This window comes from Erythrolamprus reginae, chromosome Z (genome assembly GCF_031021105.1).
Source record: "Erythrolamprus reginae isolate rEryReg1 chromosome Z, rEryReg1.hap1, whole genome shotgun sequence".
In the NCBI taxonomy this organism is placed as follows: Eukaryota; Metazoa; Chordata; class Lepidosauria; order Squamata; family Dipsadidae; genus Erythrolamprus; species Erythrolamprus reginae.
The window spans coordinates 70,687,122-70,704,407 of record NC_091963.1 but is presented as its reverse complement, the minus strand read 5'-3'; the positions used below and the strand labels follow the sequence as shown (position 1 = coordinate 70,704,407).

General features: G+C 46.2%; 1 protein-coding gene across 3 annotated transcripts in view; it reads left to right on the top strand.

Annotated features, from left to right (window-relative positions):
- The window catches only part of BBS9 (Bardet-Biedl syndrome 9), a 606,911-nt gene that overhangs the window by 117,665 nt on the left and 471,960 nt on the right, over nucleotides 1–17,286 (top strand). For all 3 annotated transcript variants that reach the window (XM_070726313.1, XM_070726315.1, XM_070726314.1), the window contains exon 6: nucleotides 4,599–4,773. In XM_070726313.1, coding sequence (XP_070582414.1) covers nucleotides 4,599–4,773 — 175 coding nt within the window. The remainder of the gene's footprint in view (nucleotides 1–4,598; nucleotides 4,774–17,286) is intronic.

Below are 17,286 nucleotides of genomic sequence, written 5' to 3'. Positions count from 1 at the left end.
CCATCTGTCCTACAGAGGAGACAGGGGTGGCTTTGGAGATAGGAACAGGCAGTTCCAACAATCAAGGAGGACCTATAGAGGTTCCAACAGGGGAGGCTATAGAAGGAACAAATGACTCTACCAAGTCAGTTCCCATAGGGGGGCGGCTGCAGCACTTCACCGCCTCCTGGGCATCTATGTCCACCGACACTTGGGCCATAAATACCATAACTCAAGGACTCACCCTGGAGTTTACCCTGAAACCTCCAAACAGATTTCTGGAGTGTCCGGTTCTCTCCAACAATCACAAGCGCAACCTCCTGTACCAAGAAATTCATCATCTATTTCAAATCAGGGCCATCGAGAAGGTTCCTCCACACCAAGAGAAACAGGGGTACTATTCCATAGTGTTTATAGTACCCAAAGCCTCAGGGGGTTGCCGCCTCATCCTCAACCTGAAGCAGTTGAACTTATACATAAAATACCGAAGGTTCAAAATGCACTCTCTAAGGACCATACTATCCGCAATACGTCAACAGGACTGGCTGACGTCAATAGACCTCAAGGAGGCATACCTCCATGTTCCAGTGCATCCAGATTCCAGGAAATACCTTCGGTTTTGTTTCGAAAACCACCATTTCCAGTACAAGGCGATGCCTTTTGGCCTATCATCAGCTCCCAGGACTTTTACAAAGTTATTGGACATCCTCACCGCGGAGCTACGGACACGCCCGCTACGGCTGATGGCGTATCTGGACGATATTATTATACTGTCCAGCAGCTACAGTCGGGCACGACGCGACCTGTCAGAGACTATGGAGACCTTGGCAGAAGCGGGGTTCTCAATCAACTACCAAAAGAGTCATCTCATACCGACCAGGTACTTACCTCACCTAGGTACCTACATAGACACCACGGAAGGCAAGGTCTTCCTATCATCAGACCGTCAGGTCAAGGTCAGGTCGCTGATCACAGAAGCACAACGCAACCGTTCAGTAACGTTGGCCTTTCTGTCCCAGCTGTTGGGAGTTCTCATCTCCTGCATAGACATTGTTCCCTGGGCCAGACTGCATGCCAGACCACTGCAGTGGTTTCTCATTCCTTTTCAACAAAACCGGACCAGCCACTCTTCCAGATTGGTGACTATCTCACCAGAAGTACGCAGATCGCTCCCATGGTGGAAGTCGTCGGCGCTACATCAAGGATCGCCGTTCCTACTACAACAAGAGGTGACGATAACTACGGACGCGAGTCTCTCAGGTTGGGGAGCTCACTCCGAGGTAGGGATGACCCAAGGATTATGGAGTCCAGAGGACCTCGCAGGCACCAACATCAATTACTTGGAACTCAGAGCAGTTCACCTGGCTCTACGACACTTCACGGGCCTGGTGAAGGGCCGAAATGTACTGATACTTACAGACAATGTGGCGACCAGGGCACACATCAACCATCAGGGCGGCACGAAATCAGGTCGCCTGATGAGAGAATCTCAGTCCCTGTTCAGGTGGGCAGAGCAACACCTCGCATCTCTGCGAGCAGAGCACATATCCGGCACCTCCAACATACAGGCAGATTGGCTCAGTCGGACCACTATCGACCCGACAGAGTGGAGTCTGAGTTCGGATCTTTTCCAGGACATTGTGCGCAGATTTGGGATTCCAGCAGTGGACCTATTCGCCACCTGTCACAACAGCCACCTACCGAGGTTCTTCTCAAGGTTCCCCTCACCAGGAGCGGAACAAATCAATGCTCTAGCCTGCCCATGGCCGAGGGAGCTGCTGTATGCATTCCCCCCCGTCTGCCTAATTCCGAAGGTAATACACAAACTATTACAAGAACAAGCAGAAATTCTCCTGGTAGCTCCTCATTGGCCCAGACGCCCTTGGTTTGCGGACCTAGTGGACCTTTCAATTTCTCCCCCTTGGCGCATTCCACATCACAAGGTGGTGCTGACACAGGGATCAATTTGCCACCCAGACCCCCAGTGGTGGAGTCTTGCCGTGTGGCACTTGAGGGGGAGAGACTAAGAAAGGAACAGGTTCCGGATAAGGTGATATCCACCATACAGGCAGCACGCCGTCCTTCCACAACGCGAATTTACCAGGCTACCTGGAAAGCCTACTGTGCTTTCTGCAGAGGTCGTAATCAGGATCCTCAGTCACCATCAGTGATCCAAATTCTGGAGTTCTTACAAGCCGGTTTGGATAAAGGATTGGCTCCAAATACACTCCGCAGACAAACGGCAGCTATTGCCACTATACTTAAAATGGACTTCGCTACTCCAATCTCCCAGCACCCATGGATTCGGGATTTTATTAGGGGAGCAGCGAACATTAGACCTCCTACTATACACCGTTTCCCCACATGGGATCTACCACTGGTGTTACAGGCCCTCACGGAGCCTCCCTTCGAACCCTTGAGGGAGATACCGCTACGCCTGTTATCTCTGAAGACAGCCTTCCTCACGGCAATCACATCAGCAAGGAGGGTCTCCGAACTCTCCGCCCTATCAGTCCGGCCGGACTTATGTATCTTCCACACCAACAGAGTGGTTCTCAGGCCAGATCCCGCCTTCCTACCTAAGGTGAACACGGTCTTTCACAGATCTCAGGACATTGTACTGCCAGACTTTTGTGCCCAGGGGTCCCACCCACTGGAACTAAGATGGCACAAGTTGGATGTCAGACGGGCCATCAAACTTTATATTCGACGGACTAACGCCTTTAGAAAAACAGAGGCCCTATTTGTCTCATATTTCCCAGCATCTATGGGGAGTAAAGTTTCGCCCAAGACAATTAGTTGCTGGATTCGTTCCTGCATCATCACTGCTTACAAATCAAGGTCTACACCGATACCAAGAGGCATCACAGCGCACTCAACAAGGAGTGCAGCCACTTCAGCGGCATGGACGACACAGGCCCCGATCGACGATATTTGCCGTGCAGCAACTTGGGCCACACCTAACACATTCGTTAAACATTACAGATTGGACACTTTTGCTTCTGCGGAAGCAGCCTTTGGACGCAGAGTACTGCAGAGAGTTTGCACCGATACTGCGCCCCTGGTCCAGCCTTTCCCCCCCTAATGAGTTAAGCTTGGGTATATCCCATGTTGGACTCTCCGAAGCAGTGCAAGTGGAGAAGAACCGTTGCACTTACCTGAACGGTCTTCTCGCTGCACTGCAAGGAGAGTCCAAACCCACCCGGCTGTTTGGGCCCAGGGTCTCAGGGTTGTCATAGTTTGAGTTACTTCCAAGTTAGTTAATTAATAAAGTTCTTTGGTTTACTATCACTATGACTTCGTTTTATTGTAAGACTGACCCGGGAAGGGCAGCATGGGGGTTGGACCAATAAATTATGCTAATTTTTAACTCAGTCCCTTCCAGCTAGGCTGAAGATTAACCCATGTTGGACTCTCCTTGCAGTGCAGCGAGAAGACCGTTCAGGTAAGTGCAACGGTTCTTTCCAGCTTTCAAATCTTTCAAGGACCGCAGCTGGGCAAGTATCCCTAAAAATATTCAACCACTGCATTAATTCCTCTGCCCATTAGATGATATCCTCTGTTCCACCCTCCAGCTCTGCCTTTCCTGTTTAATTTTTCCATATTTATATTATTGTTCTTATATTAAGTAAAATCCAATTTTCAAGTTCCTCAAAAAAAAAGTCCATCCAGATTTCTTATGCATCCTCCTTAATTGGGCTTTAAGGAGATATAATGGATCAAAGTATAAATAAAAATAATCAATATTTGATAATACATATAAGGACAGTGGCTATAATTTCTTATGCACAATTATGGAAGAAAGAAACAATTCCCACAAACCTAATGGTTACAAACAAGATACTGGAAGTGGCTGAGATGAACTGGCTAACAATATGAGTAAAAGAAAAAACAGAAACATTTCTATAAAATTTGGAACAAATGGTACGAGTGGTTGGATAAGAAAAAGAAAACAAATTAAGATAATGTACACTGAGAGAATATGGACCAAAGACAAATTCCCTGTGTGTCCAATCACATTTGGCCAATAAAAGAAATCTATTCTATTCTATTTGTCCAGAATATTATTGGGCTCCAGCTACCAGCCCTGGACGATATCTTCACATCTTGCTGTTTGAGGAAGTTTCACAAGAGACTCTTCCCATGCTGCTTATAATCTTTTTGGATTGTTACCTTCTGGCAGAAGATATAGAACAATTAAAACCCACATGTTTTCTGAATAGTTTTATATCGGGGGGAAATTTAGTGGCAGGGAATTTGTGGTGGCTGGGAGTGTGCTTGGGGATTGTTATGTGTGTTGGGCCTGGTCTTTGGGTGTTATGTGAATTTTGTTTTATGGGTATACTGTGTATGTATATACAATGACAATAAAGTAATTATTATGAAATTATTATTATAACCGTTTAAATTTCTTTATCTTATTTTCTAGTCTGAAAAACTTGGCAAATAATTTTTATTTTTTGTTATATCAGTCTTCATTTAGAGATATATAAATAATTTCATAACGTGCTTCCAACACAATAACATGTGCTCATGGGATTATATAGAATTTCAGCAACTTTTTACAGATAAAAGTATTAAAACATGAACATTGCTTTGTTTTGCTTCTTTTTATGTAGGCCAAGATTTGATCTGTGTACAGTCTGTGGATGGAATGCTTATGTTGTTTGAACAAGAAAGTTATTCATTTGGACGTTTCCTTCCTGGCTTTCTTCTTCCTGGTCCATTGACATATAGTTCTAGAACAGATTCATTCATTACCGTCTCTTCCTGTCGACAAGTTGAGAGCTACAGGTGCGTTTAGAGATAAGACCTGCTCTTTTACACATATTTATATAAATATTGAAGAATGACTTACATCTATGAAAATCCAAGTGTTTACTTATTTAATGCTCCATCTAGTTATTGCATAATTTATACAAGAGGTTCTATCCAAATATTTTAACAGTACTGAGTACTAAGAAATATCCTGCTACCTTTAGTATTTCTTAATACAGTGATACCTCGTCTTACAAACTTAATTCGTTCTGTGACCAGGTTTGTAAGTAGAAAAGTTCGTAAGATGAAACGTTTTCCATAGGAATCAATGTAAAAGCGAATAATGCGTGCAAACCAATTAGGAAAATCCAAAACTTTAAGGCTTTTATAAAAAAGCGGTGACCAGAGAAAGCAGTGGGCGAGAGGTTACTTTGGAAGCGAGATTGGGCGCAGAACATAGCATCAGGCAAGGGACATTTTGGAAGAGAGATTGGGCAAAGAACGTAGCAGCAGGCAAGGGACCTTTTGAAGAGAATTCGGGCACAGAATGTAGCAGCCAGCCAGGGGCATATTGAAGAGAGTTCAGGCACAGAACATAGCAGCAAGCAAGGAGCACCTTGAAGAAAGATTGGGCACAGAACGTAGCAGCAAGCAAGGGGCATATTAAAGAAAGATCGGGCACAGAACATAGCAGCAAGCCAGGGGCATATTGAAGAGAGTTCGGGCACAGAACATAGCAGCAGGCAAGGGGCATATTGAAGAGAGTTCGAGCACAGAACGTAGCAGCAAGCCAGGGGCATATTGAAGAGAGTTCGGGCGTGGGTGAATAAAAAATTACTCAACTTGATAACTACAATAGAAATAGGAACAAATGAATGGGCTGATCATAATCCTCTGAAAGTAACTTGGAAAGGAGAAAGAAAAAAGTTTAGAAATTGGACTTTGAATACTAAAATATTAAAAGAGCAGGACTATATAAACTAGACTTGGGCAAAGTGCAGCCCCTGAGCTGCATCCGACCCGCCCACTGTCTGTAACCGGCCCGCCAGCTATCTGTGAGTCTTGGTTTTACCTAGCAGCCGGCAGCTTAAAAGCCTGCTGGAGATCATGGGAGCTGCTTGAGAGCGAGAGAGGGAGACCTGCAGGAAGCTTGTTCTCCAAGGCGAAAGCCATGCAGGAAAAAGAGTTGGGAGGGACTTGGAACACCCGGTAAGTTTTCCTGCATGGTTTTGGGCAGCGTGGGTGTGTGTGTGTGTGTGTGTGTGAAAGAGAGAGAGACCTGCAGGCAGCTTGTTCTCCAAGGCAGAAGTCAGCAGGAAAAAAGTTTAAGTTTGGAGTGGCTTGCAGCACCTGTAAGTTTCCCTGCATGGGCTTGGGCAGAGTGTTCATACAGACATGAGAGAAAAGAGCTGCAGCTTGCAAAAGCCAGTGGGGGGGTGGGGAAGCTTGTTAAAAGCCAAGCAGGAAAAAGTTTTTGAAAGGGGAAAAAGAGGGGGGGGGAAGAGGGAAGAGAAAGAGAGGGGGGGAGGGAGGGAAAGATAAATTTATTACTTTATTTTATTACTTAGATACTACAGAAGTTTTTCTTTTTTATTAGAAGCTCTGTAATGGAAGTCTTCAAACTTGGCAACTTTAAGATTTGTGGACTTTAATTCCCAGAATTCTCCAGCCAGCATAGCTGGGAGTTGAATTCTGGGAGCTGAATTCCACAAGTCTTAAAGTTGCCAAGTTTTGGGACCCCATCTTTAGGTGTGCTCGCAATAAAACAGGACATTCCTTATTTATTAAAATAATTTATATTTCATTTTTCCACAATCATAATAATTTGCAATAAAATATGAAACTTCCACTTAGAAAAGAAAAGCAAAGAAGGAAAGGAATGGAACAGGAAAGGAAAGGGAAGGAAAGAAAGAGGAAGGGAAGGGAAGGAAGGGGAGGGGGAAAAGGAAAGGAGGAAAAAAATGAAAAAGGGGAAAATAAAGGAAGGAAAGAAGGAAAGGAAAGGGGAGGAGAGAGGGAGGAAATTATACAGTATTGGGTAGAATTGAGTTAATTATATTAGTTCGGCCCTCTAAAACCATCCGAATTTCTCATGCGGACCTATGGCAAAATTAATTGCTCACCCCTGATATAAACCAAATTAAAAAAGAAAGCCCCTTGCTTGCTGATATATTCTATGCCAGAACTCTCTTCAATATGCCCCTTGCTTGCTGCTACATTCTGTGCCCGAACTCTCTTCAATATGCCCCTTGCTTGCTGCTATGTTCTGTGCCCAAACTCTCTTCAATATGCCCCGGCTTGTTGCTACGATCTGTGCGCGAACTCTCTTCAATATGCCCCTGGCTTGCTGCTACGTTCTGTGCCCAAACTCTCTTCAATATACCCCTTGTTTGCTGCTATGTTCTGGGCCCAATCTTTCTTCAATGTGCTCCTTGCTTGCTGCTACGTTCTGTGCCCAAACTCTCTTCCAAAATGCCCCGCACCTGCTGCTACCTTCGCCGCCCATTCTCTCTCTTCTCCAATGCGTTGGCACTTTGCCATGATGATAGCAGAAGGGATGGGAGGGGGTGGAGGCCCTGCATGGCAAATCCTGGCTCCAGTTCCCCTTGCAATCATCAGAGCCTACAAAATTAAAAATGCTTGTTTTGGCCGCTGCTCACGGCAGCAGCAGCCGGGGGAGAAGTGAGGGTTCGTAAGACGAAAATGGTTCTGGGGAAGAGGCAAAAAAATACTGAATGCCCGGCTCATATCTCAAAAAGTTCGTATGAAGAGGTGTTCGTAAGATGAGGTACCACTGTACTTGAAAGCTACATTTGTAGCTTGTTGTAATTTCTTTGCATCATAGATCCCATTTTGCATTTTCATAGAATGCTTTTTAGAAACCTTCTGAAGATAAAATAATTTTTCATGGAAAGAATATGTCTACAGAATATGTAGAATGCACACTTTCTATATTTTCCTTTCCCCATTATAGAGGTTTTCAGAAATTCAGAGGTCATTTCATTCTAGTGAATAAGGAGGGTTATAAGCAAAAAACTCTTGAAATATTATTTCAACATAGTTTTCTCCTTTTCTATAGCCAGCTATACATAGCTTGCTGCCAATCCTTCCTTTATAGAATAAAGTTTTTCTCCAATGCACTGCTGCGGAGAGTCCAACATGGGTTATACTCTAGCCTGATTGGCTAGGGACTGAGTTAATTATAATAATTATAGTTAGCTCCACCCCATCGCTACCCCATCAGCTCAGTCTTAAAAACTCAGTCGTAGTGTAGGGACTTGAATTGTTTTGCTTAATCATGTATATATGTAATATTGTAATAAATAACATTTTTCCTTTTTCTTCTTTTCTCTCTTTACAGATCCTGACCAGGAAGGACGGGAGAACAGGCCCCTGCCCTCTGTGGGTATTGCCTGCATCACCTATACCTCCTCAGGGCCCCTGCTCTCCATGAGCATTGCTCAGAGGTAATCTACTGGTCCCTAGGCGGGTCCCTGGCCTCCGCAGCCATACCCTGGGCGGCCTAGTGGTTGGAAGGTAATTACCCACCCTCTAAGGTCCCCAGCCTCCGCGGCTATACCTTAAGGTAAGGCACGGGACCCCCCCACTTCCCCCATCTTACGCTTCCTTCTGAAGGAACCAACAGCAGAGAGAAGTTGGACACCCCAATCACCTGGATTGCGCTGCAGAGCCGAACGGTGATGCAATGAACGCCGTCGTCTGCACGGAATTTGAGTCCTTGGTGAGGAGCCAAGCCGCTTCCCAGCTGACAGGAGCTCTTTCCGCGGCATTACAAGGAGCGAGCGGCGGGGCGATCCGATTGGCGAAATGGCTGCATATCAGCTGATGGGCGCTGGGTAGAGCAAGCGCCCACAATAGCCCTCAGAGAGGCATTAAACAGGGCTCCCTAGACAAGGGAGCAATTGGGCCCACCCTTTTCAGCGCGAAAAAAAGAGTTGTGCCCGCCATTTTGGGGCGCCAAAATAGCCGCGCCTGCCATTAAAAAAAAAAAAGCCTTGCTCGTTATTTAGGAGCTCTGAGAAACCAAATGGGCGCCAAGCCAATCAGAGCTCTCTGTTACACAATGACAGACCTGACCTAGCCATTTGGTGGTCTGGAAAGTTGGGACCCGCCCACCTCCCAACATACAGGGGCCATTTTGAGTGAGTTCTTTGAACCTCTCGGTACATAACCTGATCTGCAGAGATTTCTTCATTAGCTGAGGAGACCACAGTTCGCATATACGTTCACATAGTATATCTGTGAGTACCTCAAAGCAATGGCTGACCCTTCATCCGAGGCCCATGTCCCCTCGGAGAGCGGGAGTTCCAAGGGGGAGGCCCCTAAGCCCAAGGAAAAGGGACACCCTTCCAAGGCCAAAGCCAAGTCCTCCTCTTCTGGCCTCAAAGAAGCTGAGAGGAAAATAAAAGCTTTAGAGGCACAGCTAGAGGCCGCTCAGAAGCAGGCCTCACTGCATCAACCTCCTACCATGCAACCACCGGCCCCAGCATACCAGGCCTTTCCTTCATGGTTCCCTGCTAGCCTGGACCTGTCCCCAGACCGCCAGGCAACACCATACCTGAGCGCTGAGATGAGGACAGAAGGAAACCCTGTGGGCACAGAGCTGCCAACTACCTCAGCCCAGTCATGGTACCAACATGAATCTCAGTATCCCTCTGCCACGTTTACACCATCTGCAGCAGGGTTACGCTCCAATGAGGTCTGGCAAACCATGCCTCCTGCGTTGGAGGATATGTTAACCAGCGCCTACTCACAGGGTATGGCAGTGGGGGGCACATCAGAGGCCCACCCAGGCAAGGTCATCCAGGAGGGATCTCTGGTCAGCACCATCACTATTACAAGACTCAGTGATGGAAGACGAGGAAGTGGTCAGTGACCCAGATCGCAAGCTGTCGGAAGATGAGAACCCCCACCAGAACAGCCTGTGTCCATCTCCCTCTTCAAGCCGGCGCTTTTTGATGTCCTGTTGAGAAAGGCGAAACTGATCACTGATATCAGTGCCTCCTCAAAGCCATCTGAGGCGGCAGCATAGCTACAACCAGCGGCTCGGTTGTTCTCAGAACCTCAGATACAATCAAGACACATCCCGTCCTCACAGATTTTTGTGGAGAACATGAAGCGTCCCTGTCAGCACCCGGCAGCGACACAAGGACCATCTGCAATGGACCGCAAGTTCTACACCTTCGATCCAGAAGTAGAGGAGCTGTTGCAATTCCCCACCATCGACCAACCTGTAGCCAGTTTGGTTTCCAACGCGGTGGTCCCATCGGAGCTGGCTGATGGATTGAAGCCGGATGATAGAAGAGCGGAGAATCTAATCCGCAAGACATATCAGATGGCTTCCTGGTCGCTGAGGGCGGCATCTGCTGCATCCTTTCTAAATAGGGCTTGCATCCTTTGGCTTGAGGATATGCAGGCCAAAGTAGGACCGGAGGACGGATGCCTAAGGCAGGACTTGAGTAAGCTGATACTTGCATCTGAATTTTCTGCGGATGCCACACTTAACGTGGCAAAATTCACTTCCAGGGCGATGGCGCATGCTTTGGTTGTGGTCTTGGCAGGCAGAAACCAGTCAAAATGGTGTCTGGCCTCCGCCCCTTTCAAGGGAAGCCAGTTGTTTGGAGACTCTTTAGATGAGGTCCTTGTGGAAGACAAGGATAAACGGAAGGTGCTACCGAGATCCGCCAGGCGCTCAGAGAGGCGCCAGACACCCTTTCGCAGACAGCCCTTTCACCAGGACAATACCTTGGCAAACCCCCAGTTCCCAAGATCCTATAATCAAGGGGGATACAATCAAGGAAACTTCAGAGGAGGATTCAACAACTGAGGCAGACAGTACCAGCAGTCCAGAAAGCCCTTCAAGTTCAATAACCAGAAAGGGTGTAGAGGACAGAAGTGACTTGATGGGGGACATTCCTATCGGAGGATGACTCCAGTCCTTCTCCGACACCTCGGAAGACATCACAAGCAACACATGGGCACTAGCCATGGTAGCCCAAGGTCTACAGATCAATTTTCTCAGCGTTCCCCCGCAATGATTCCTCCCATGCCCAGAGTGTCGCTGCCCTCAGAAGAGGGCACTCCTGTTACACGAGGTGAGCCACTTGCTCGAAATTGGAGCCATAGAACCGGTTCCACAGGAACAGAGAGGTTTAGGGTACTATTCCATAGTCTTTGTGGTACCCAAAGCCTCAGGGGGTGCAGATTAATTCTCAACCTAAAACAACTAAACCTTTACGTAAGGTACCGGAGATTCAAGATGCACTCCCTACGCACCATTCTCGCAGCAATAAGACGCGGCGATTGGCTAACTTCAATAGACCTGAAGGAGGCGTACCTCCACGTTCCAGTACATCCAGATCACCGAAAGTACCTCAGGTTCTGCTTCAACAACCAACATTTTCAATACCGGTCAATGCCCTTCGGCCTCTCATCCGCACCCAGAACATTTACAAAATTATTGGACATTCTAACTGCGTCCCTCAGAGCCCGTTCGATCCGCCTTTTGGCGTATCTGGACGATATTATCATCCTCTCGAAGGACCCCAAACAAGCACAGGAGGATCTCCACCTGACCATCCAGACATTACAATATCATGGATTTATAATAAACCTGCCCAAAAGTCACTTGTCACCCACTACGTGTCTACCACATTTAGGCACGACAATAGACACTCGGGCAGACAAGGTATACCTGTCAGGGGATCGCACTCAGAAAATTCGAGCTATGGTCGCCTTTCTGTCTCAGGTGTTAGGGACGTTCGTCTCGTGTATCGACATAGTCCCGTGGGCCCGCCTGCACACCAGACCTCTGCAATGGTTCTTGCTGCCCTTCCAGCGGAGCCGGGTCAGTCATTCCACTCGCTTGATGAGCTTAACCAGGAAGGTCCAGCTTTCTCTTCCCTGGTGGCAATCAGCAGCACTCCTTCAAGGTACCCCCTTCCTGAATCAGAAAAAAATCACCATCACCACGGATGCGAGCCTTACAGGTTGGGGGGCACACGTCGAGACACAAGTGGCCCAAGGACTATGGTCGCAACAGGACTTGGCAGAGGTAAATATAAATTTTCTAGAATTAAGAGCCGTGTTTCTAGCCCTACAGGCCTTTCAGTCACAATGCCAGGGCAGACACGTGTTGATACTTATGGACAATGTGGCTACTCGATCCCACATAAACCACCAAGGTGGGACGAGATCTACCAAACTGATGAAACAGGCAGAGGCGCTGATGAACTGGGCGGAGAGGAACCTCCTCTCCCTACGAGCTGAGCACATCTCTGGAGTGGACAATGTACAAGCGGACTGGCTCAGCAGATCGACCACTCATCCAGCAGAATGGCGGCTGAGTACAGAGACATTCCAGATCATTGTCAACAGATATGCTATGCCACTTGTGGACATGTTTGCCACCCCACAGAATATGCAACTGCCTCGATTCTATTCCCGCTTCCCCTCTCAAGGAGCGGAGGGAGTCAATGCTCTGAGGTCACCGTGGCCACCAGGTCTCCTATATGTTTTCCCACCGATATCCCTCATCCCCAGAGTTATTGCCAAACTCATTTGGGAACAAGCAGAGGTGCTCTTTGTCGCCCCATATTGGCCTCATCGGCCATGGTTTGCCGACCTCATGGACCTAGCGATTTCACCACCATGGCGCCTCCCAAGTCACCAAGTCTCCCTCAGCCAGGGATCAGTAGTCCACCCGGATCCTCAATGGTGGAAACTAACCATCTGGCACTTGAGGGGGACCGAATGAGGCAAGCATCATTACCGGACAATGTAGTCTCAACCATTCAGGCGGCACATAGGCCGTCAACTACGCGAATCTACCAAGCCACTTGGGCGGCTTTCTGTCAGTTCTGGGCCAACATATATGTAGATCCACAAGTCTCATCAGTAGTAACACTATTACAATTTCTACAGTCTGGACTTGACAAGGGTCTAGCACCTAACACGTTACGTCGACAGGTGGCGGCTATTTCCACCATACTGAAGTTGGATACCTGGAAGTCAATGTCATACCATCCATGGATCAGGGATTTCTTGAAGGGAGCTTCCAATTTGCGGCCATCTGTGCTGCACAGATTTCCAACGTGGGATCTTCCATCAGTTCTACGGGCGCTGTCCGCACCACCACTCGAACCATTAAGACAGATTCCCTTAACACTGTTATCGTGGAAAACAGCTTTTCTGGTGGCCATAACATCGGCCAGGAGGATATCAGAACTAACAGCCCTCTCGGTCAGGCCAGATCTGTGCATTTTTCATCCGAACAGGGTGGTATTACGTCTTGATCCGACTTTCTTACCTAAGGTCGCTTTTTCATAGAGCGAAAGAACTTATTTTACCGGACTTTTGTACACACGGTACACATCCTTCAGAGTTGCGCTGGCATAAGCTTGATGTCCGGCGCACGCTGAAGATATACATCAGAAGGACAGCCTCGCACTGTAAGACAGAGGCCCTGTTTGTCTCATTTAGTCCTTCGTCTATGGGCTCTAAAGTGTCACCCGCGACAATTAGCCATTGGTCCGAGCTTGCATCGTAACTGCCTATGAAGTGCAGTCCTTACAGGTACCAGGGAACATTACCGCTCATTCTACAAGGAGCGCGGCAACATTGGCAGCGTGGTCATCACAAGCTCCTCTAGAGGACATTTGCAGAGCGGCCACGTGGACTAATCCAGATAACTTTATACGACATTACAAACTGGATTCCTTCAGGTCCACGGAAGCAGCTTTTGCCCAAAGAGTACTGCAGAGGGTGTGCGAATCACATGCGCCCCTGGTCCAGCCGTTGCCCACCCTATCATCATGAACTTGGGTATATCCCATGTTGGACTCTCCGCAGCAGTGCATTGGAGAAGAACCGTTGAACTTACCTGAACCGTCTTCTCGATGCACTGCGAGGAGAGTCCAAACCCAACCCGGCCTAAGGGCCCAGGGGCTCAGTCTATGTTGCTATGTTCTATGGTTGAGTTAATAAAGTTGTGGTTGATTGACACTACTCCTTCGTTTTTATTGACTGAGCTGGTGGGGTAGCGATGGGGTGGAGCTAACTATAATTATTATAATTAACTCAGTCCCTAGCCAATCAGGCTAGAGTATAACCCATGTTGGACTCTCCTCGCAGTGCATCGAGAAGACCGTTCAGGTAAGTTCAACGGTTTTTCTAAATTGCAAAGGGAAGGGTTAAGTCTAGGGATTGAAATAGAAATAGATAAAGCGAGGAGTATATATTTATTTTCAGTGTAATTCTGCAGAACTAGATGAATAGCATCTTTTGGTACTGAAGGAATTTGCTGATGTTTAGTTTATATATTTTTAAGAAATCATGAAGAAATTCATGAAGTACAAGGTGTCTGGAGGAGGGCAAAGGTCAGGAAAGAAAACAGAAACTATAGAGAATTTAGTCTGACACCAATATTAGGATAGATTAAAAAGATGTAGCTCTTGAAAGGAATGTGTTATCAGAAATTATTATGGTTTTACTTTCTTATCAGATTTACTTTATCACATTTTATGGATCAGGTAACTTGTGTAGTAGTTTGCAGGAATTATGTAGGTGCAATATTAAGGGATCCTCCAGTCAACTAACTTTGAGTGGTGTATAACTCATATTCATAATTATTGAAATAAATAATACATCATACATCATAATATCAACATGTATGCAACAGGAATTTGCCGATTTGCCTATAGAAACAGCCTATTTGCCGATGACTCTAAAGTGTGCAATAGGGTTGATATTCCTGGAGGCGTCTGTAATATGGTAAATGATTTAGCTTTACTAGATAAATGGTCAAAGCAATGGAAACTGCAGTTTAATGTTTCCAAATGTAAAATAATGCACTTGGGGAAAAGGAATCCTCAATCTGAGTATTGTATTGGCAGTTCTGTGTTAGCAAATACTTCAGAAGAAAAGGATTTAGGGGTAGTGATTTCTGACAGTCTCAAAATGGGTGAGCAGTGCAGTCAGGCGGTAGGGAAAGCAAGTAGGATGCTTGGCTGCATAGCTAGAGGTATAACAAGCAGGAAGAGGGAGATTGTGATCCCGCTTTATAGAGCACTGGTGAGACCCCATTTGGAATACTGTGTTCAGTTCTGGAGACCTCACCTACAAAAAGATATTGACAAAATTGAACGGGTCCAAAGACGGGCTACAAGAATGGTGGAAGGTCTTAAGCATAAAACGTATCAGGAAAGACTTAATGAACTCAATCTGTATAGTCTGGAGGACAGAAGGAAAAGGGGGGGACATGATCGAAACATTTAAATATATTAAAGGGTTAAATAAGGTTCAGGAGGGAAGTGTTTTTAATAGGAAAGTGAACACAAGAACAAGGGGACACAATCTGAAGTTAGTTGGGGGAAAGATCAAAAGCAACATGAGAAAATATTATTTTACTGAAAGAGTAGTAGATCCTTGGAACAAACTTCCAGCAGACGTGGTAGATAAATCCACAGTAACTGAATTTAAACATGCCTGGGATAAACATAAATCCATCCTAAGATAAAATACAGAAAATAGTATAAGGGCAGACTAGATGGACCATGAGGTCTTTTTCTGCCGTCAGACTTCTATGTTTCTATGTTTCTAGGAATCAAACATTCCAAAATAAAAATAATGTAGTCATAGAGCCACCCCCCTGAGGCATAGTGAAGTAGCCAAGTCTTAAGATATAAAATCAGGAGGGAGTCATCATCTGTGATTTTATTTCTAAGATATGATTTTATTTTTAAAAACATAGTTCCTTGGTTTGGTAGATTGGCAGTTTCAGATTGAAAGGCATATAAAGAGTCCTCCTTATAATATCTTACTGAGATTCAGCATTTATATTATGCATGTTATTGAAAGTAAGTCATCCTGAAAATAGCCAAACCCTAAACCATGAAGGATGTTACAAATAACCAGAGTTTTGAAATGCATCCTGAAATCTATGAGTAATCAACATATTCCTCAAAATAGAAGGGGTTTTTTTGGTGAGATCTTTAGAGTTCTCGGAGTTATTACAAGAGGCATTATATTAATTCTTCTAGTGACCCATAGCTACTCATCTTACTAAATTCTGGACTGACATTGTCATCTTAGTGCTTTTGAAGAATAGCCCTATATAATGGACATTGCAATAATCTTATAAAAAACAACTAAAGCATAAATGATATTGATTAAACATTTGTATTATAAATGTTTCTATTTATATTAGCCAAGCATTTGATAAGGTGCCTTGAGATAGTCTGATAGTAAGTTACTTACTGTATTTTTTGCTGTATAAGACAGACCTTTTTACTTTAAAAAAGTGTGTCAAAAACTAGGTGCATTTTATACACCGAATGTTGTTGAGGCCGCCCAGCAGACCTTGGCGGGAGGCCGGCGACTCATCCTTGGGGATGCTCCTGATGGTGGGAATTGGAGTGGCGGCTGATGGAGCCAAACCCCCTCCCACCAGATGATACAGGGCCACACCACGGGTCTCCTCTGCCAGCTGGATGCACCGAGAGATGCCCTGCTTGGTTCTCCGCAGCTGCATGCGGGGAATTCTCTATTGCAAGAGGCTCCCGGAGGCTCCGCTCCACACAAGGTTAAGTCCCAGCAGCAAAGTGTTGCATTCCAGGCGGCTGCCGGGGTCTCCAGGTGGCAGAAACAAGGTGGCGACAGTGGTGGCAGCAACTGCTGAGGCTGCTCCGGCGGCTTCCCTTTGAGGAGCAGCAGCACCGGGAATGTCATTAACATGCCCCAAGCCCCCGCCGCCACCACTGCTGCCACTGTCTCTGCTGGGACTGGCTAACCCAGGCAACAGGCCTCCCTTGTTCCTGCCACCCGAACTCCCCAGCAGCCACCTGAAATGTGATGCTTTGCTGCTGGGACATAGCCTGTTGCGGAGCGGAGCCTCCAGGAGCCCCTTGCGATGGAGGATTCCCTGCATGCAGCTGTGGAGAACCGGGCAGAGTGTCCCCCTTGGCACATCTTGGTAGTCTGGCTGAAACCAGAGCCACAGGAGTTGAGCCCAGCCAGAGAGAATTGGAGCTGGCTTTAAAACCAGGAAGCCGTGTCGTTCTGCGTGAGGATTATGTATGTATGTATGTATGTATGTATGTATGTATGTATGTATGTATGTTGGCATGTCTCAGTTTAGCTAAGCTATGAGACCTTCGACATACACCGAGCAGAGAATTTTAACCAAACGTGGATGTGTGATAAAGCCAAGACACAGACTTAGTTAAATGAGTATTATTTACATATAAACAAAATATAAACAATCCAGAATAAGCACGAAGCAAATACAGGATAATAAGCACTGAGCAATTACAAGATTAGAAGCACAAAGCAAAATACAATATAGATAATAAGCACGAAGCTTATACAAGAAGATACGCACAAAGTGTAAACACAACTCCCCGTCTCTCAGGCAAAGTGAAAAGGAACTGACTGAGCAGAATAATGAGCTTTTATAGCTTCAATGAGGAAGTGACGAAACAGCCTTGAATATTAACTCTTCAAGTACAAGTTAACTCTTTGAGTGCACAT